The following is a 19,962-nucleotide window of genomic DNA, read 5'->3' on the forward strand; positions in this document are numbered from 1 at the left end:
GGTAACTCAATTTCCCCCGGGCAGAAGTGCAGCCAGACTGAATTTATACAATTTGAGGGTGGCAAACTGCCAAAGCCCCTTTCCCCAAGTCTGGGGGGCGTTCACATGGGCTCACTGCCATTTGAGGATGTAATTGGTCATGGACACCCACGGCTGGTTGATCTATTTAGCTTTGCGGTTCCAAACTTTGCACGGGAAACGAAATTAATCCATTAATTGAAAACCTGCATAGTAATTTTTAACTTCGAGTAATTGGTGCCTGCTGGTGGTTTTGGCAAGATAGCGATATGAGAGAGAGAGAGAGAGAGAGAGAGAGAGAGAGAGAGAGAGAGGGTTGAGAAGCAGCCCATGTTGCATCCCATTGAGAGGAGCCGGCCGTTGATCAATTGGTAGTGCCCCCCACCCCCGTGGGGATCCTTGAATCGGAGATGGGGAGCTTCCTCTCTGACCTGGTGAGTACCTCCTTCTTCATAAGCCATAGCTATTTTACATTTTTTTAAAAAAAAATCCTCAAAAGTTACTCACAGAGCCAAAATCGAAAACGTAAATATTGTTAGATCAAGCAAATAACAGAATTCGTGTTTTAAAAACCCACTCAAATATGAGCATTTGGAGTATGGTCTGACTAGCAATGCAAAACGTTCGCCCTTGGCAACGAAGGGTGGAGCAGCAGTAATGGGGAGCAGCCCTCTGTGTGAGACCCACTTGAGGATTTGGCTGTGGGGGTCTTTGTAGTGGCAACATCTAGAATCTGACACATGAGTTGCGTCGCACTGGACCTTCACGGCAGCCATGGCATCGTTTCGGAACAGGGTACTGTATATGTTTTCACCCCTTGGACGGTGTTTCACCTCCTGCCCTCACTTTCTGACCCACAACTTCCCCCCAGTGTGTCCTGCCTGCCTTGGGTGGTCAGAGTGGTCCTTTGCCTCGATTGGTGATGCTGCAGTTGCCATGGTGATTTCGGGTCCTCCGCTCCCCAGGCCTCTTGTCACCATTTAGACCTCTGTTGCAGAGAGAGGACTGAGATTGCAGTCACTGGGGGGGGGGGCAATACCTGACCTGGAGCCCCCAGCTCATGTCTCCAAGTTTTGAGAAATCCTACCTGCACAAAATTATTCTTTTTCTCTCCGATGAGGCTTCACAATGAGCTGGGTGCAAGTGGTAGAAGATGGATGTGCTGCTTTTGGGGAAGGTGGGTGGCTTCCTTCTTTCTGAGGCAGAGCAAGAGGCCTGTTTTCTCCTGGTCATGGCAGCAGACCCCCTTAGATAGATAGATAGATAGATAGATAGATAGATAGATAGATAGATAGATAGATGATAGATAGATAGATAGATAGATAGATAGATAGATAGATAGATAGATAGATAGATAGATAGATATTATTACGGCCATTGGCCCATCACGCACGATTTTTCAAACAACATATGTCTACTTAGCCTTTCTACTTAGAACTTCGAAATGACTTTAAAGTAACAGACTAAGCAGTAAATTTACAACATAAAACATCACCCCGTATTTATAAAATTATAAAAACTATTAAAATTATAAAAATTATAAAAACATCAATTAAGGTAACACATAATTACATCCTGAGTCATGATTTAAAAGGAATGCCCAATCCGCCCAGAAGTCCGTTTTTCTTCTTTTGGGATAGGACGGTGACAGCAGACCCCCTTCATTGTCCTTCCTTTTTCAAAGGAAAATATCTGGCCAGTTCCTTTCATTCCAAATAGGTACAAACAGGGCCTGCATCTTACCACTAGAGGACAGCAGATATCAGAAGGAAAAAATATATACGGAGGTTATTGGGGTCCCTTGTTGACACACCTCAGGGGTCTGAGGGAAGCCAGGTCAAGAATTCTGAAACGTTTCATATCATCATAGACAATCTGTCAGTAAAGGTAAAGGTAAAGGGACCCCTGACCATTAGGTCCAGTCGTGGACGACTCTGGGGTTGCGGCGCTCATCTCGCTACAGCTTCCGGGTCATGTGGCCAGCATGACTAAGCCACTTCTGGCAAACCAGAGCAGCACACAGAAACACTGTTTACCTTCCCGCCGGAGCGGTACCTATTTATCTACTTGCACTTTGACGTGCTTTCGAACTGCTAGATTGGCAGGAGCTGGGACCGAGCAATGGGAGCTCACCCCGTCATGGGGATTCGAACCGCCGACCTTCCGATCGGCAAGCCCAAGAGGCTCAGTGGTTTAGACTACAGTGCCACCCGCGTCCCAATCTGCCAGTAATCTGTCATTGCTGGCCAGCTATTCATCATGTACTACAGAATTAATTACCAAATCCATTTAAAAAAATAAATAAATGAAAATACTTGTGATAAATTCCAGCATTTGAACATTCGGCTTTGTTCATTTGCCAATTCTGTAGAATTTTTCTGAAAACTACTGTGTATTTTTCCCACCGTGTGGCACCAGGAGATGCCCTTCAAAGGCTCTGGATATGCTTTGTCTTTACAGATTCAATATCGCGGGTTGTTCCAGATGATCTTTGTGCTGGGCATAGGTGGCAGCTTCCCATACGGGTTTCACATTTCTGTGATCAACTACCCCTCCCTGGTAAGAAAAAAGAAAAAAGAAAACTGCCCTGCATTCCTTATGTTGGAACTGTCAAGGCCGCAAGAGGGGAGCCTTGGACTGAGTGAGATCATCATCAGCATTCCTTGTTCACTGAATGTCAGCGATAGCTCTCCAAGGATTCAAGGCAGGATGCAGGGGTGCCAACTTGAATAAAATATTGGTGGGGGGGTAAAGGCCCACCCCATATAATTGATCACAAGACACACACACACACACACACACACACACACAATTTGAACAGCAATGCCCATCAAAGAACCAGGCAGAGGGCCTTCTCGGTGGTGGCGCCCGCCCTGTGGAACGCCCTCCCATCAGATGACAAGGAATATAAAAAAACGAACTGACTTTTAGAAGACATCTGAAGGCAGCTCTGTTTAGGGAAGTTTTTAAGGTTTGGTGTTTGATCGTGTTTTTAATATTCTGTCGGGAGCCGCCCAGAGTGGCTGGGGAAACCCAGCCAGATGGGTGTGGCAGGGCCGGATTTAGGTTTGATGAGGCCCTAAGCTACTGAAGGTAATGGGGCCCTTTATATGTCCTTTGTCAACAACAAATTGTCGCTGTTTTCTGTGTTGAATATATGCTCTGTGGTAATTTATGGACCTAATAGGTATCGAAAGCATAACAAAATATGTCTTTTTATCAAAGTAATTGTTGGACTGAAATACAATTAAGAAGAAGTATATTAATAGTGAAATACAATTAAGAAGTATATTTTTGGGTTCCCCAAGAGAGGGGCCCCCTAAACTATAGCTTGTTTAGCTTATATGTAAATCCGGCACTGCTCGGCCCCTAGGAGTTGGCTCCTATGGGCAGGTGTCTCTCCCAGCCCTACCTGTGGACTGAATCAGGGAACTGATCCACCCACTGAGTTGTGGGTGTAGCCTCTCTTCACCGGCTACTTGAAGGGGCTCTCTGATTGGCTGGCTCCACATCAGGGGCGGAGGGCTAACTAGAAGCTCCCGCAGCTGATAGGCAGCTCCGCTATCAGTCTACCATAATCCCAACGAGTACAATGTACCAGAAGCACAAAACACAATCCAGAAATGTGTGTAGAGACAATATCTGAAGCCCGTAATCTCATCCACAGACAAGTGCAACCGGTAAAGCGTCCCATCATGCCTGTCCGTTGCATATTTTCAGGGGAATCAAAAATTCGTAAAAGGGCCAGACTTGAGGGGGCTTCACTGGTTCCAAGGGCAGGGAGCCAATCATTGACAGAGCCCAGAAAAGTTAATTGAGAATGTCTCATACGCGGCATCTATGTTGCTATGTTGGCGAAAGGTGGTTCAAACTCCTTATTTACTTAAATAAAGTTTGTTACCAAGGTGGGGTCTAAATGCTGAAAGTAATTTATAAATTAAATATTTGTGTTATATACATCAGTAATATGTACAATGCGTTGATCCGCTGACCTTATTTGCAAGTGCAATTTATAACTGTAGCTGTTTGCACTGTTATAAGAAAAAACTGCTCCCTTTCCCTTATGCCGGGGTACCCAAGAGCCCGTATAGAGTCCTTAAGTAGGTCCCCTATGAGAAGGAGAAAATAACAGAGGCCAACCAGAGAATACTGAGAAGCAAAGCAGCTAGTAAGCATGATCTTTATTAAACTGTTGCAACAGGGCACTCACTCAGCCCCACACAGGAGGGCGGAGGAACTCAGAACAAGTGCAAGCTCTTATATAGACTTTTGAAATTGCCTACCCTGTAGCTCAAGACCACCCCCCCAAAAAACATCATACATACATCACTGAAGGGGGCGGTCTACAACAGAAATCCTGTCTGGCAGGATACTGATAATGGTCACTGATTGCTTTACCTGGGCAGCCTGGCCGTTCCTTTTGAGATGCTAAATACTGTACTTAGTTCCTGAATTCAGGTCACAGGCTCATCCTATTCATGCACAAATACACCCTTAAGACAGGATTTGTGAGCAAAAAGTTAAAGATGATGATGATGATAATTATACCCCGCCCATCCGGCTGGGTTTCCCCAGCCACTCTGGGCGGCTTTCAACAAAATATTAAAATACAACAATCTGTTAAACATTAAAAGCTTCCCTAAACAGGGCTGTCTCCAGATGTCTTCTAATAAGGAGAATATTTGAGGTTACTGGAAGAGTCAAAATGGCTTCAGGATTGTTCTCCTGTACTATTTCAGACACGTGGTTTATATACGTATGTATGTGTTTGCCTTTTGCATTTATGAAAAAGGCCTTAGAATTCCTATAACAGCACGATGTTACATTTTGAATTGAATTGTTGCACATCTTCGGTGCTATTTAGTAGTTTTGATTACTTAAACGCTGCCCATCTGACTGGGTTTCCCCAGCCACTCTGGGCGGCTCCCAACAAAACATCAAAAAGACACCATTATTGTTCGTGTTATAAGCCAAAGGAAATAAGACGCACAATGAATTTTGTTTGTTTGTTTGCTTGCTTGTTTGCAGCACATTAAAAAATTCATCAACGAGACCTGGCTGGAGCGGCATGGCTCCCCTCTCCCGCAAGAGACCATCCTCCTGCTGTGGTCTTTCATTGTTTCCATCTACGGCATAGGGGGGCTCTTGGGAAGCGTGTGCTGTGGGTACCTGACCACAAAATACCGGAAGTAAGTCTTTCCCTAAAGGATGTGCGGATTCCGTGCACATCTAAATCTATGACATAGGATTCAAGCCCACCAGGCCAATGCCCTGGAAGTCGGTGCGCGCGGGGGGGGGGGAGGGTCCTAATTCAAAGAGATGCCTCTTATTCGCAGTCGTAGGAAAGGCAAAACAAGCACACATGCCCGTTGTTGCTGTACTTCACACTTCCATAGAACGCACCCCGGAGCTGAAAAGCAAGCTGCAAATTGTCCCATATGTTCCTTAGTTGTAAATGTGTGTGCATGTGTTGGACAATTAGTTGGCTGCGAAGAGAAGTTTGGGGCAGGGGTCGTTGCTGTTAATTGTTTGTATTTTTATTTTGCATCTTCTGATTCATGTGGGAATTGCTCGATTTGGTTGCACACTTTTTGGTGTTTTCTTTATTATGACTACTTTTGCTATGTCTGTCGTTATATTGCTGTTGTTGTTTTTTATACACTGTAAACCACCTTGAGCATGGTTTTAACTTCAGAAAGGCAGCATTGATTGATTGAGTTGATTGAGTTTATATACCCGGAAGTCTCAGGGCAGTTCACAGAAAAGATCACAACCAGTCTAATTTTAATTTTAATTTATTTGAATTAATTTTGGGGTGCATTTTAATCGATTGTTTGTTTGTTTTTATGTATATTGTGTTTTATATGATGTTAGCCGCTCTGAGCCCAGCTCCGGCAGGGAAGGGCAGGATACAAATAAAATAATTTATTATTATTATTATTATTCAGAATAAAAACAACAACCCAATCACACACACACACACACACACACAGAGAGAGAGAGAGAGAGAGAGAGAGAGAGAGAGAGAGAGAGAGAAGAGCCACATTTTAAAAGGGTATAGGATGTCAATCAGATCAACCAAAGGCCAGGTTAAAAAGGAATGCTTTTGCCTGGTGCCTAAAGGTGTATAATGAAGGTGCCAGGCGAACTTCCCTGGGGAGCCACTGCAAAGAAGGCCCTGATCTTGTGTTGCCACCCTCTGGACCTCTCGAGGAGGAGGCACACAAAGGAGGGCCTCTGAAGATGATCTCAGGGTCCAGGTATGATTGATCTCACCAAGAGGCTGGGAGAACTTTGCTCCCCTTTTGATCCTGATCTGAATTTGTAGTAGCAAAGCAGGGGACGGGTCAGATTCTCCTTGGATAGATGGCCCAGCTGACCACCCCAGGTGCAAATCAGGCCACAAAGTAAGTCCAAGTCCCTTTGTTGTTGGTGGGAGCAGTTGAGCTGTTGCTCAGGCAAGGCATAGGCAAACTCGGCCCTCCAGCTGTTTTGGGACTACAACTCCCATCATCCCTAGCTAACAGGACCAGTGGTCAGGGATAATGGGAACTGTAGTCTCAAAACATCTGGAGGGCCGAGTTTGCCTATGCCTGCTCTAAGGTCCCTGTGCCTGCACGCCTTTCTCCCCTTGATTCCGCCTTCCATTGCAGAAAGAAATGCCAAATGTTCACCAACTTGATCATGCTGGCGGCTGCGTCGCTCATGGGTTTCAGCAAGATGGCCGGGTCCTTCGAGATGATCCTCCTGGGGCGCTTTCTCTATGGAGTCGGCATCGGTATGATGGAAGCGTACTGGCACTTGCAGCGAAGTCACCACAACCTTCCTGGGGCATTTTGTTTTTGTTCCTTCATCAGTCTCGTCTTCTTTTTAAATTACAGTGGTACCTTGGTCCTCAAACTTAATCCGTTCCGGAAGTCCGTTCCAAAACCAAAGCGTTCCAAAACCAGGGCATGCTTTCCCATAGAAAGAAATGCAAAACGGATTAATCTGTTCCAGACTTTTTTATTGCATATCAAAGGTACATACATTAGATAAAATACATATTACATTTCCGATACATATAATATTTAACTTCTAGATTAAATTCAATTCAGGTAATAGAACTAATAAATTGAGTACAGAAAATAACAAATTATCACCCAAGAATAAAAAAGAGTGAGAATAAAGGATAGAAGATGAGTAAGAAGAAGAGAGAAAGGAGAGTAAAGAAAGTGAAGGAGGAGGGGAAAGTAAAAAAGTAGAAGGTTTCTAACAGAGACCTTCCTATTTTAAATACAAAAAGAAAACTATTCTCACTATAGATGACTTCCACTGCTGACTACAGCATTTCATTTTTCTAACATCCGCATTTTTCATCTATCATTTTCTTACTACCAACAATTTAAACCTTTCTTAACTCCATCTCCAACCATATTTATATCATCACACAATTATTCTAAACACAACCAATATCTTTCATTTAATCTGTTCCAGACTTTTAAAAACAACACCTAAAGTAGCAATTTAACATGAATTTTACTATCTAACGAGACCATTGATCCATAAAATGAAAGCAATAATCAATGCACTGTACTATAAAATAAATAAGACAATATTGTAGATGATAAAAGTTAAAATTATTATTTTTTCTTATCTGCACTGATGATAGTAATTGTTTGGTGGGGGGGGGGCTTTTATCCATTTCTGCAGTCACACAATCAATCAGTCAATCAATCAGTAGCTGAACTTGGTTCCACAAAGTCACAAAAACAAATTAACTGAAAAAGCCTCCAAAACAAAAACGCAAAATAAATAGCCAAAACAAAAGCGCCACACTTAGTCTATTTGACTTCCAAAATGTCTAAAAACCAGCAGCTTCTGATTGGTTCTGGCGCCCCAGAAACAATAGCTGACAGCCGCATTGGACGTTCAGCTTCCGAAAAACGTTCAAAAACCAGAACACTTACCGGTACTTCCGGGTTTTCGGCGTTTGAGAACCAGGGCGTTTGAGAACCCAGGTACCATTGTACTATTTTGGTCTTTTAAATGGGTCTTAAAGCATTTATCAGAAATTCCAGTGGCAGGAGGGAGATGCAGGGGGCTGGTTCATTTGGAGATGCTATAAGTCAAGATGCATTGTTTGTGCAGGCAGAGAATCCTGTCCAGCCTTCCCCAATTTTTGCAGTCTCTTTAACTTAACCTGGCCCATTTGACAGAACTCACAGGAGGGTAGTTGAGCCTGGAAACCTAGATAGATGAGCTTCAAGGCACTTGGGCAGGGCTGTGGATTGGGGAGCAGCTTGGAGACCTGCTAAGACATGACCCGGCTACATGCTGACCCATTAGCAAGTCAGATGCAACAGCTCCCAATAATAATTCGTTTGAGTTGACCTTCACTATGTTTCTCTATCATGCCCCCCACATTCTTTCCCAAGGGTTTTCTTTCAACATACACCCTCAATACGTGGGAGAGATTTCGCCAAAGAAGCTGCGCGGATTTACAAACGCCACCGTGGCTGTTTTCTTGACCCTCGGGAAAGTCTCGGGACAAGTGATGGGCTTGGGGTAAGTGCAGATCCTCCTCTGTGCTGCTGCCTGAAAGATGCTCGAGAACAGGGTGGCCGAAAGCCTTTGGGACTTTGATTGTGTTGAATAAAAATCGCATTAACTTAAATTGGAACCTTTGGTTCTAAAGCTGCATGCTTTGGGTTTGGGACTTTGAATTCTGGGCTGCTCAAAAAATGTGTGGGTTTCGGAGGAGGCACCAAGGGGGGCTGTGCTCCTGTTGGGGGGCTGTTCTGTGATGATGACACCCCCCTGCAGTGGCGTGAGGTCAGTGGACTACAGGGACTAGGCTAGTCGCCTAAATGTTCCCCATGCGCCTCCTTCCCAAAGCCCCGGGAACTTCTGCCTGGCTTAAGGAGGGAGGAGCGATGCTCCGATTGTTCCAAGAGCCCTTCTGCCACCTTCCCAAAGCTCACTCAGCTTTAGGAACGAGGCAGGAGGGTGCCAGCATCCCGTCAGAGGCCCAGGATGCTGCTGCCCAGTTTAGGGAGGAGAGGTGCAATGCGCCCTCGCAAGCTAGTGCCTCTGGCCCTAACTATTCCCTTACAAAAAAAAAAAAATCACTTACAGGTAGGTAACCGGGTTGCTCTGCCATAGTCAAAACAAAATAAAAAATAAAAAAATCCTTCCAGTAGCACCTTAGAGACCAGCTAAGTTTGTTCTTGGTATGAGCTTTCGTGTGCATGCACACTTCTTCAGATACACTGAAACAGAAGTCACCAGATCCTTAAATATAGTGAGAGAGTGAGGTGGAGTATTACCGGTACTCAGAAAGGTGGAGGGAATGGGTGAGTGGCTGATGGCTGTGGAAAACCTTTTGACGACTGCAATTTGTCTAAAGGAAAAAGCAATGGGTGAGATGGCTAAAGATAGCTTTGTCGTGTATAATGAGTTAAGAATCCAATGTCCTTGTTCAGACCAGGTCTCTCCATGGTTTTAAGTTTGGTAATGAGTTGCAATTCAGCAACTTCTCCTTCCAGTCTATTTCTGAAATTCCTTTGTAGTAAGACAGCTACTTTGAGATCTTGTATAGAATGTCCTGGGAGATTGAAGTGTTCTCCTACTGGTTTCTCTGTCTTGTGATTCCTGATATCAGATTTATGTCCATTTATCCTTTGGCATAGGGTTTGGCCTGTTTGTCCAATATAGAGAGCTGAAAAAATTCGCTGTACGCCATTGCCCCCTGACTTCCTCCTTTTCTTCTCCCTCCTTCTCTTCTCTGCAGAGAAATGTTGGGCAGTGACTTCTTGTGGCCTTTGCTACTAGCTTCCAGTGGGCTCACCGCAGTGGTCCAGCTGCTGGCCCTCCCTTGCTTCCCCGACTCCCCATCCTACCTTCTGATCCAGAAGGGCAATGAAGAAGCCTTCATGAAAGGTAGGAGCCCCATGCCATCTGGACAGATCAAGCTGGCTGGCACCAGCAGGGCTGAGACAGGCTGGCTTCAGGGTTGCCAATGACTTTGAGAAGGGCTCGCAAATGCCAGAGGTGGATTTAGAGCAGCACGACTGGTTCTGGCGCACCGGGCATCTAGTCTAAGGGACGCTGCAGGGCACAGCAATTGTGACATAGTGAACTGAGCAGAACAGAAGGCAAGAGATGGGGTGGAGGATGGATGAAAAATGTTGGCCCTGCACAGGGCACTGCTGAAATCTGAAAGACCAGAGTTCACCGCTGCAAATGCAGCACCCACAAAGGCCTTCCTTGGCACCTGCAGTGTCCTCTCCCCCTGTAGAAATAAGCTCCCGTTGCCCTGTCCCTTCTCCTGCCAACCTAGCAGTTCGAAAGCACATCAAAGTGCAAGTAGATAAATAGGTACCACTCCAGCGGGAAGGTAAACTGCGTTTCCGTATGCTGCTCTGGTTTCGCCAGAAGCGGCTTAGTCATGCTGGCCACCTGACCTGGAAGCTGTATGCCCCTTGAGCTGATCCAAGAGTCACTTTGGGTGGAGCCAGGCCTATCCTTGCTTCCTTCCTTCTGCGCCGCAGCCATCAAGCAGCTCTGGGGCGAAGGTGACCACCAAGCGGAGATTGAGGACCTCAAGAAGGAGAAGTCTGCCGTGGCCAGCACCAAGAGCCTACGCATCCTGGAGCTGATGAAGGCCCGCTCCTTCCGCTGGCAGCTCTACGTGATGATCACAGTCATGACCACTTTGCAGCTCTGTGGCATCAACGCAGTTGAGTCTTTGCTTCCTGGGGGATGCGGAGGCTTCCAGGGGTCCTCCATTGCAGTGGGAGCAGGGAGTCACACGGCCTTTTGGATCAAGCAAACTTTACGACAGGAAACAGCTATGGTGGCTCTTCTCCAGGTGCTGCTGGACTCCAACTCCCATCAGCCTCTGCACCCAGCAGGACAAGGATGATGGGACTTGTAGTCCAGGGACATCTGGAGAACCACAGGCACCAGCAAAGGAGAGTCTACTTGCTCCCTGGTGGAAAGCAGAAGGGTTGCTGCGGCCCGGCCCAGCCATGGCCAGTCTGTGGCTGGATCTACACTCTCCTGTAAAATGTAATTAGAACAATATTAGAAATACTGTTCTAAAATGGCAGTTTCGTTTCCAAAAGGTCCACCTGGTTTAAGATAGTTAGTAGCTCTGCAGTACCCTCTGCTGTCACATTTCTTCCTGGAGGCTTCCTTGATAGCTCAGTCAGTGGAGCGCGAGACTCTTAATCTCAGGGTCATGGGTTCAAGCCCCACGTTGGGCAAAAGATTCCTGCATTGGCAGGAGGCTGGACTAGATGACTCTGGTTGTCGCTTCCAATTCTAGGAGTCTATGATTCTATAAGTGGAGACAAATCTGGGGTAGCTGTTGCTTGAAGAAAACCACAAAAACAAGGCAATACCCAAAGCCCCACGCCAGTGCTCTGGAGGGAGGGGTGTGTGATCCCTGTATTGCAGGGGGTTGGACTAGATGAGCCTTTGGCTGCTTCCCAACTCGCCGATCAGAAGGTCGGCGGTTCGAATCCCCGCGACGGGGGTGAGCTCCCGTTACTCGGTCCCAGCTCCTGCCAACCTAGCAGTTCGAAAGCATGTCAAAGTGCAAGTAGATAAATAGGTACCACTCCGGCGGGAAGGTAAACGGTGTTTCCATGCGCTGCTCTGGTTTTGCCAGAAGCGGCTTAGTCATGCTGGACACATGACCCGGAAGCTGCACGCCGGCTCCCTCGGCCAATAAAGCGAGATGAGCACCGCAACCCCAGAGTCGTCTCTTCACCTTTATGGTAGTCAGGGAGGTGTCCCTGCTGTGTGTACTGCAGAGCACCTGCCTTCTAACAGAAGGGAACGGGGACAGGCAGGGAGCCCCTGAACACGCAGAGCTCTGCAGGCAAAAGCGTCTCCTGCAAACTAGCCCCACGTCTCCTCAGCTCCCTCCTGCCTTTTCCAGATCTATTTCTACTCCTTTGAAGTCTTCCGCACAGCCAGGTTTGAAGAGGAAATCGTTCCGTACATCGCTCTGGGCGTGGGGATGTGTGAGTGCCTCTCATCCATCCTGTGCGTAAGTTCAAGGGGGGGCACAGCCGGTGCTCCCAAAGTGGGGAGAGCCCCTCATGTACTTCCCCAGCCCCTGTCCCCCTGGCAGGCTGCCTGAGGTCCCCCTCCTTTTGCTGCCTTCCAGAGTTCCCTCATTGAGCGCTTTGGACGGAAGCTTCTGCTCTGGGGGGGCTACGCCGCGATGGTCCTGGTCCTGGCTCTGCTCACCCTGACCCTCTCGCTCCAGGTAAGGCGGTTGGGGGTCCTCTAAGATGTGGGGCAGCAGTGGAGTGAAAGGGAAGAGCAGTCGGGTTAGATTACTGCCATGCGTTATACATAGGGCTGCCTCTGTAGATGGTTTGGAAACTTCAGCTGGTGCAGAATTCAGCAGCCAGGTTGCTCACAGGAGTAAGACATTTTGAGCATATTACACCGATCTTGGTCCAACTACACTACCAACTAGTTTCCGGGCCCAATTCAAAGGGCTGGTTTTGACATATAAAGCCTTAAATGGTTCAAGACCACAATACCTCAAGGACCACCTCCTTCCTTATGACCCTACCTGGACCCTGAGATCATCTTCTGAGGCCCTTCTTCGTGTGCCTCCTCCTCAAGAGGTCCGGAGGCTGGCAACACAAGAACAGGGCCTTCTCTGCAGTGGCTCCCCATCTGTGGAATGCTCTCCCCAGGGAAGTTCGCCTGGCATCTTCATCATACACCTTTAGGGGCCAGGCAAAAACGTTTCTTTTTAACCAGGCCTTGCTTGGTCTGATTGACATCCTATGCCCTTTTAAAATGTGTTGGCTTTTTTTGGTGGGGGGAGGGGGCTATTGGGTTGTTTTAATTTTTTTTATTATGTATTTTGTGGTTTTATATCTTGCTTTTATTCTGTGAACCACCCAGAGAGCCCCCAGGTATAGGTAGGTAGGTAGGTGAATGAATGAATGAATGAATGAATGAATGAATGAATGAATGAATGAATAAAGGACACAGCTCAGAAGCCTTCTCTGCCCCTGGCCCTCAAGGGACTGGCACCCCCAGGAGCCCACTTGGGCACCCCCAATTCTCCTCTGCTTGCCTTTGCAACAGGAAGCATTGGATCCTTCCACTCCCACTTAGAGGGCCCTTTTCTTCTCTTCCCAGCACCGTTTCTTCTGGATGCACCACTTCAGTGTGGTCCTCATCTTCCTCTTTGTGCTCTTCTATGGGATCGGGCCTTGTGAGTACGTCCAGGGGGCGAGGGTGGGGAAGAGGCCCCTGGCCGCCCCTGTCCAGGAAGGAACGCAAGCAGCCTGCTAGGAGGGCGATGGATGGAGCCTGGGGGAGCCTGGGCCAGCTGGCCACTAAACCAGGCAAGGAGGGAAGAGAGCAAAGCTCGCAAAGGCATGGTGCACATGCATGGCCTTCCACTTCTGTACTGCGGTGTGCACTGGGTGTTTGTGGGACAGCGGGTGGGGCTGTGGTCTAAACCACTGAGCCTCTTGGGCTTGCCGATCGGAAGGTCGGCGGTTCGAATCCCCGCTACAGAGTGAGCTCCCGTTGCTCTGTCCCAGCTCCTGCCAACCTAGCAGTTTGAAAGCACACCAGTGCAAGTAGATAGATACTGCTCTGGCGGGAAGGTAAATGGTGTTTCTGTGCGCTCTGGTTTCCGTCATGGTGCTCCATTGCACCAGAAGCGGTTTAGCCCTGCTGGCCACATGAGCCGGAAAGCTGTCTGTGGACAAAAGCCGGCTCCCTTGACCTGAAAGGGGAGCGGAGCGCTGCACCCCATAGTGGACGTACCTTTTTTTCCTTACTGGGGCATGTCCAACCAGGCCCAGATCCAAAGGCAGGTGTGGGGACGTCGAGCTCCCACCGGGCCAAATCCTGCCAACTCAGCACCTGCTGTTGAGAGGTTGGGGCGAGGCATGTCCAGGCATCTGGTCAGGTCTCTGCCAATCCTGACACATGTGGGTGCTGGGTGGGTGGTGCAGACACCCAGCCCACACTGGCCTCCAGCAAAGCAGCCACCCATTCACCCCCAGAAGGCCTGGTTGGGATGGGTGAGGTTGCAGGCACACCGAGGTCTCGAAGCGGACATCTCAGTTGGTAGAGCATGAGGCTCTTAATCTCAGGGTCTTGGGTTAGAGCCCCACATTGGGGAAAATATTCATGCGCTGCAAAAGGTTGGACTAGACTAGTTCTATGATTCTATTATTTTTCTCCCCACATAACATCTGAAGCAGACCAGCTGCAAAGAATTGGGCCCGCTGCACGTTTGTTTGTTTTTTAGCTTTTCTCTGCCTTCCCCAGCTGGAGCCACCATTGCCGTGATGGTTGAGATCTTCAACCAGACCTTCCGCCCGTCGGCCTTTGTGATCGTGGGGTTCATCAACTGGATGGGTCTCTTCCTGCTCGGGATGATCTTTCCGTTCATTGTGGTGAGGCAGCGCACGGGCCACAGGCAACCCGCTGAGTCCCACACAATCAACTTTGCAAAGAGGCATCAGGCACTTAAGGCCATGATGAGGACATGGATGATTTTGCACGCAGCTGTTTGAAAGTGAAAAACAGGGTGTTCACTTCCCCCAAAAAATTACGGGTGTCCTGTATGGGCCGGAGAACCTGCTTGGTGGACGAGATCCTGCTCTGTATGAATCTCTGCACTGGCCAAGTGTTTGCAAGGAGGGTTTTGAGAATGCAACGCGAGCTTCCTTAACCTTTCCCTTCCCTTATCTTTCCAGGAATATCTCGGCCCCTTCTGCTTCCTGATCTTCATGGGCATCCTTGCAGCCTCTGGCATTTTCATCTTCTTGTTCCTCCCGGAAACAAAAGGGAAATCTATCATGGAAATTACAGCAGAGTTTAATAAGCTGAATTATGGAAAGAAACAAGTTTTTCCTGCTGAAAATAAAGTTCCTCAGGAAACCATCTTCTGCACCAGGCTCTAACACCCCATTTGCTGAACCTCCAGCTCTGGGGGAGGGGAGAGAGGAGGGGGAAGAGTCACCAGCTCTGCCCTTGATGCAAAGAAAACAACAGCCTGCCCATGGCTTTCAGCCAAGATGGGACATTTCACCAGTTTACATCCTGTTGCCAGTTTACATCCTGTTTCCCATGAGAGACAGGTTATCTATGGTTTGTTTACTCCCAACAAATTGCAATCTGGAGCCATGGTTTGTTGTTGGCTTATGAACCTTGGTTTGGTGTTACGTCTAACGTGTCTTTAACCATGGTTTGCTTGAACCCCCAATACAAAACAACTCACCAAACCAAAAATGCAAAAGCAACTGAAAGACAAGTCAATTATTGGAGAAGAAGGAACACAGCTTGTTTGATTTTCTGTGGGATGACTTGTTAACCCATGGTTTCTTAAACAAGCCATGGTTTAGTGTAGCGGGGAGGAAACTGTAGCCCTCCAGGCGTTGCTGTAGTCATTCCTGCTCGCTGGACACGCTGGCTGGGATCTGGAGTCCAACTATGGCTGGAGAGGCATAGATTCCTCACTCCTTGCACTCTCTGTGAACCAGGCCTATTTCATCCAGTGTCATCTGGTGCCCCCACAGTTGTGGCTATATTCGATTCTGGGTTTTGTAATGTTTACTTTTGCTGTAGGTTGCTTTGAATGCAGAAAGTGGGGTATAAATGAAATAAACAATTATCATTTCTGCAAAGGCTTCTTAGAACTCTCTCTGTAGCACCAGAGGCTGGGGGCAAAAATAAATAAATGCCATCATGCTATTGCTCACCATACCTTGCGACGTAGCTGTTAAGTGGTGATGACTCCGAGCTCCGCTTTCAGCTGGACTCCAGAACACGTCCGATCCCAGCGGGGCCTTCAGTGTGTTGGCACCAAATTTAAGAGGTGCTGAATGCAAGCATTGCATGCCCAGGAACAAATGGAGGGGAATTATGACTCCTAAGTGTTCCTTCACAGTTGTGTCTTTCCTGTCTGCACCAGGCAGAGGCCCTTCTTGGTAGTGGCACTCATCCTGTGGAATGCCCTCCCACCAGATGTCAAGGAGATGAGTACAGTAATTATATATCTTTTAGGAGGCATCTGAAGGCAGATTTCATGTTTTACTATGTCTTTATATGTGCTGGAAGCCACCCAGAGTGGCTGGGGCAACCCAGTCAGATGGGCAGGGTACAAATAATAAATTATTATTATTATTATTATTATTATTATTATTATTATTAGGCAAATCAGGCATGCATGGTTCCCTATGCCTATCTGACATTCCTGCATAAGAGTCCCTGGTAATACCCGAGATCGGTCAGAAGGACCTTGGCAACAAGGTTGTTCCCAGTAAAAGGTGACAGTAAAGGTAAAAGACCCCTGGACGGTTAAGTCCAGTCAAAGGCGACTGTGGGGTTGTGGGGCTCATCTTGCTTTCAGGCCGAGGGAGCTGGCGTTTGTCCGCAGACAGCTTTCTAGGTCATGTGGTCAGCAGGACTAAACCGCTTCTGGCACAACTGAACACTGGGACGGAAACCAGAGTGCACAGAAAAGCCGTTTACCTTCCCACCGCAGCGGTACCTATTTATCTACTTGCACTGGCATGCTTTCAAACTGCTAGGTTGGCAGGAGCTAAGACAGAGCAATGGGAGCTCACCCCATCTAGGGAATTTAAACCACCGACCTTTTGATCGGCAAGCCCAAGAGGCTCAGTGGTTTAGACCACAGCGCCACCCGCGTCCCTCTTGTTCCCAGTAAGGAAGCTCACGGAACCTAACCATCAGCCGCTCAATGACCACCCCAGACACACACCCAGCAGGGTCACCCTCCTTTCCACCTGGACTCCTGTGTATTTAGGCTCTTTATTCAGCCAGAAACTGATGCCAGATTTAGTCCTGTGCAATGTAGGAGGGGCATCTGGGAAGGTGATAACCAGAGGTGGGTGGAAATCCAGTTGGAGATAAACTCAATCTCTCACTATCGCTCCTTTGTAAAAAGTAAACAGCACCGTTGACCACAGCCTTTCTTGCTCACTCCCATAGAATCTCATTCTCTGTAGCTATACGGACTAATTATACATCCCCAAAGTTTTTCTCTCTTCCTCCAAGGAACTGATCTCTCAGTTCACAAAGCCAGTCAGATATTTTACATGACGTAAGAGCTGATGGCTGAGTTATTTTTTTCCTTTTCCCTCCCCATCCATTTCTCCTTTTACATTAGTCTATTTATTTATTCACATACTAAATAGCTATAGAATCTCTCTCCCTGTCTGCAAAATGACTCTTCCTTCAAAGTGCAGGCTGGGGTCTTGCAATCCCAGGAACATCCCACCTTCAGAAGACCTCTGGGGAGGCTGAAAGCTTGCTCACTTACAGGTGTAACTCGAAAAATTAGAATATTGTGGAAAAGCCCATTTATGTAAGCAACTGTTTTCATTAGCTACTGGAGTTTAATATATGAGATAGACTCACGACATGCAAAGCGAGATATGTCAAGCCTTTGTTTGTTATAATTGTGGTGATTATGGCGTACAGCTGATGAAAACCCCAAAGTTTGCAATTGTTAATTTGGGATTCTCACCAGCTGTACGCCATAATCATCACAATTATAACAAATAAAGGCTTGACATATCTCGCTTTGCATGTCATGAGTCTATCTTATATATTAGTTTCACCTTTTAAGTTGAATTACTGAAAGAAATGAACCTTTCCACGATATTCTAATTTTTCGAGTTTCATCTGTATTTGTGCGCTTTTAGTTGACAAAGGTACCTCAGTCCTACAGTTTCTTTTTGGATTCCCCCCACCCCTCCCAATGAGCCAGCATAGCAACCTGCAATTTGGGTCTCCTTTTGAATCATACCCATTCGATTGCAAGTTGTTGCTTTATTTATCAGCTGGTCACATTTCTCAACTGAAATTGAATTCCATCAGGATACAACAGAGAGAACAGAGTGTGGGTGTTGGGTGGCAGATTCTTCACCCAGACAACACAATGCCTGGTGGATTTGGCGCTTGTTGGTTTTGACATCAGATTCTCCTTTGGGTTTTGCTCTCTCATGCACAAAATCAGGATTACCCTGTGCCATTATTATTTTTAAACCGGAATGCGGAGTGTCATCTTCAATCTGCCTCATCCAAAAGCAGAAGCCAGTGAGATACATAAAAATATGCCTGGAACCCCACTCCCTCCTCCAAACCTCTGGGGCCTTCTTCATAAGCGAGAGCAGGAGACTAAGTACCCAACATAGGCTGCTTCCTTGGCTACTGTTTTTGTAGCACAGTACTTGCATGGGGTGGGCTGATTTTTAACTATCCTGATGAAGCACCGCATTCCTTCAGGGATTTTTGGCATCTTGTATTCCAGTGTGGTGTAGTGGTTAAGAGTGGTAGACTCGTAATCTGGGGAACCGGGTTCGCGTCTCCACTCCTCCACATGCAGCTGCTGGGTGACCTTGGGCTAGTCACACTTCTCTGAAGTCTCTCAGCCTCACTCACCTCACAGAGTGTTTGTTGTGGGGGAGGAAGGGAAAGGAGAATGTTAGCCGTTTTGAGACTCCTTCGGGTAGTCAAAAGCGGGATATCAAATCCAAACTCTTCTTCTTCTTCTTCTGTTATTTGCAGTTGGCTGGGGGAAGGGGGGGGTCTCCCCTACCTAAACAGGCTGTTGGCTCATTCAATAAATATTGAGAGTGGGGAAAGAGGGAGCGATGTTCTCCATACAGCTGGGATAGCTCAGTCGGGAGAGCATGAGCATCTTAATCTCAGGGCCGTGGGTTTGAGCCCCATGTTGGGCAAAAGATTACTACATTGCAGGGGGCTGGACTAGATGACCCTTGGGACCCCAACTCTATGACTCCATGATGCAGCATTCTCATATGGAAACGTGTTTCAGTTTAAAGTCGGTCTCCTGTACTACAAACAAGTCTGGCAAAACTGATGCCCATTTCCAGGTTTCTGTTTAGAATACAGTATCGTATGATTTGCCAATCACAGAGTCATTCTCTTTCATTTTTTTAACCCTACCCTTCATCCTTTTTGGATTTCAGCATGGTTTACGATTCCTCCTCTCCCCCAGCATTTGTGCACCAGAGGGAGGGTAACCAGCAGGCCTAGGGGCACTCCAACGTTTACAGAAGTACAGCCCCCACACAAAACAAACAAACAAAACCCATCCCCCAATAAATGTGGTCTCAGGAGGCTCAGCAGCCCAGAAATGCAGACTGACTGCTGGAAAGGGAAAACAGGGCAGGAGGGGGACAGAAAGAATGAAGTGTCCCAAAACAGGGCAAGGATCAATGTATGCTAGAAAGCTCAGTTGAATGAATGAATTTATTTTTACGGTCACAGACCAGCTCACTAAATCAACAATACAAAAGTAATACATTAAAATTTGCACAACAAATACCATACACGTATATACACGTATACAGCAGCATTTAAAATATATAGATTAGAGTCGGGGCATTTAAAATATTGCCTAAAAATTGCCATTTAGGGTTCTGTTCATAGCGATAACACCGCTTGTTCTCTGAGCTTTATGGCTAGAGTTTGGGGCTGATAACAACACCAAGTTTGCAGGTTCGACTCCCATATGGGACAACAGCATATTCCTGCATTGAGGGGGGTTGGACTATAATCCACAGGATCCCTTCCAACTCTACTATTCTATGAAAGGACACGGCTGTGGCAGATCCCACGTGCAGGCACACTATTGCAAGGGGAGTGCCTTCTGACGTCGATTTCATATTGCGCATCACCGGGAAACCCAGCGAGCGAGGTGAAGGAGAGAGCAGATCAGCATCCATTGCTTCTCTCTGAAAGCAGCGCCGGGCCTCCCTCCGCCTCGCCCAGCCCAGCCCGCCTGGAGGGCACCGAGCACGTGGCTCGCCCGGGCGGGCATTGGGTACGTGCAGCCTGGCACAGGCGCCCCCCCCCCAACCATCCTGCCCCACAGTCCGCCTGCCGCATCCCCGCGCCCTGCCCTTCCCA

General features: G+C 47.4%; 1 protein-coding gene across 3 annotated transcripts; it reads left to right on the plus strand.

Moving 5' to 3' along the window:
- On the plus strand, positions 1–15,651 carry LOC117038966 (solute carrier family 2, facilitated glucose transporter member 11-like). 3 transcript variants are annotated; one of them, XM_033135972.1, is made up of 12 exons: positions 1–452; positions 2,479–2,577; positions 5,047–5,207; positions 6,672–6,796; positions 8,436–8,565; positions 9,791–9,939; positions 10,551–10,738; positions 11,948–12,058; positions 12,179–12,280; positions 13,177–13,252; positions 14,326–14,453; positions 14,757–15,651. In XM_033135972.1, the coding sequence occupies exons 1-12, from the start codon at positions 429–431 to the stop codon at positions 14,961–14,963; spliced, it is 1,500 nt and encodes a 499-aa protein (XP_032991863.1). In that variant the 5' UTR covers positions 1–428; the 3' UTR covers positions 14,964–15,651. The 3 variants fall into 3 exon arrangements, with proteins under 3 accessions (XP_032991863.1, XP_032991864.1, XP_032991861.1); XM_033135970.1 differs by lacking the exon at positions 1–452 and having other exon boundaries at positions 2,377–2,577; XM_033135973.1 differs by lacking the exons at positions 1–452; positions 14,757–15,651 and having other exon boundaries at positions 2,372–2,577; positions 14,306–14,447.
- The last annotated feature ends 4,311 nt before the right edge of the window (positions 15,652–19,962 follow it).

Source organism: Lacerta agilis, chromosome 17, assembly GCF_009819535.1.
Source record: "Lacerta agilis isolate rLacAgi1 chromosome 17, rLacAgi1.pri, whole genome shotgun sequence".
Taxonomy (NCBI): domain Eukaryota; kingdom Metazoa; phylum Chordata; class Lepidosauria; order Squamata; family Lacertidae; genus Lacerta; species Lacerta agilis.

What these genes read in the sequence shown, in the direction of transcription:
- LOC117038966 (XM_033135970.1), top strand. Translation starts at nt 2,440, where the DNA reads ATGCCCTTCAAAGGCTCTGGATATGCTTTGTCTTTACAGATTCAATAT. An exon ending in GGACAAGTGATGGGCTTGGG is followed by an intron (nt 8,566 to 9,790) that starts GTAAGTGCAGAT and finishes TCTTCTCTGCAG; the next exon opens with AGAAATGTTGGGCAGTGACT. An exon ending in TGAAGAAGCCTTCATGAAAG is followed by an intron (nt 9,940 to 10,550) that starts GTAGGAGCCCCA and finishes TCTGCGCCGCAG; the next exon opens with CCATCAAGCAGCTCTGGGGC.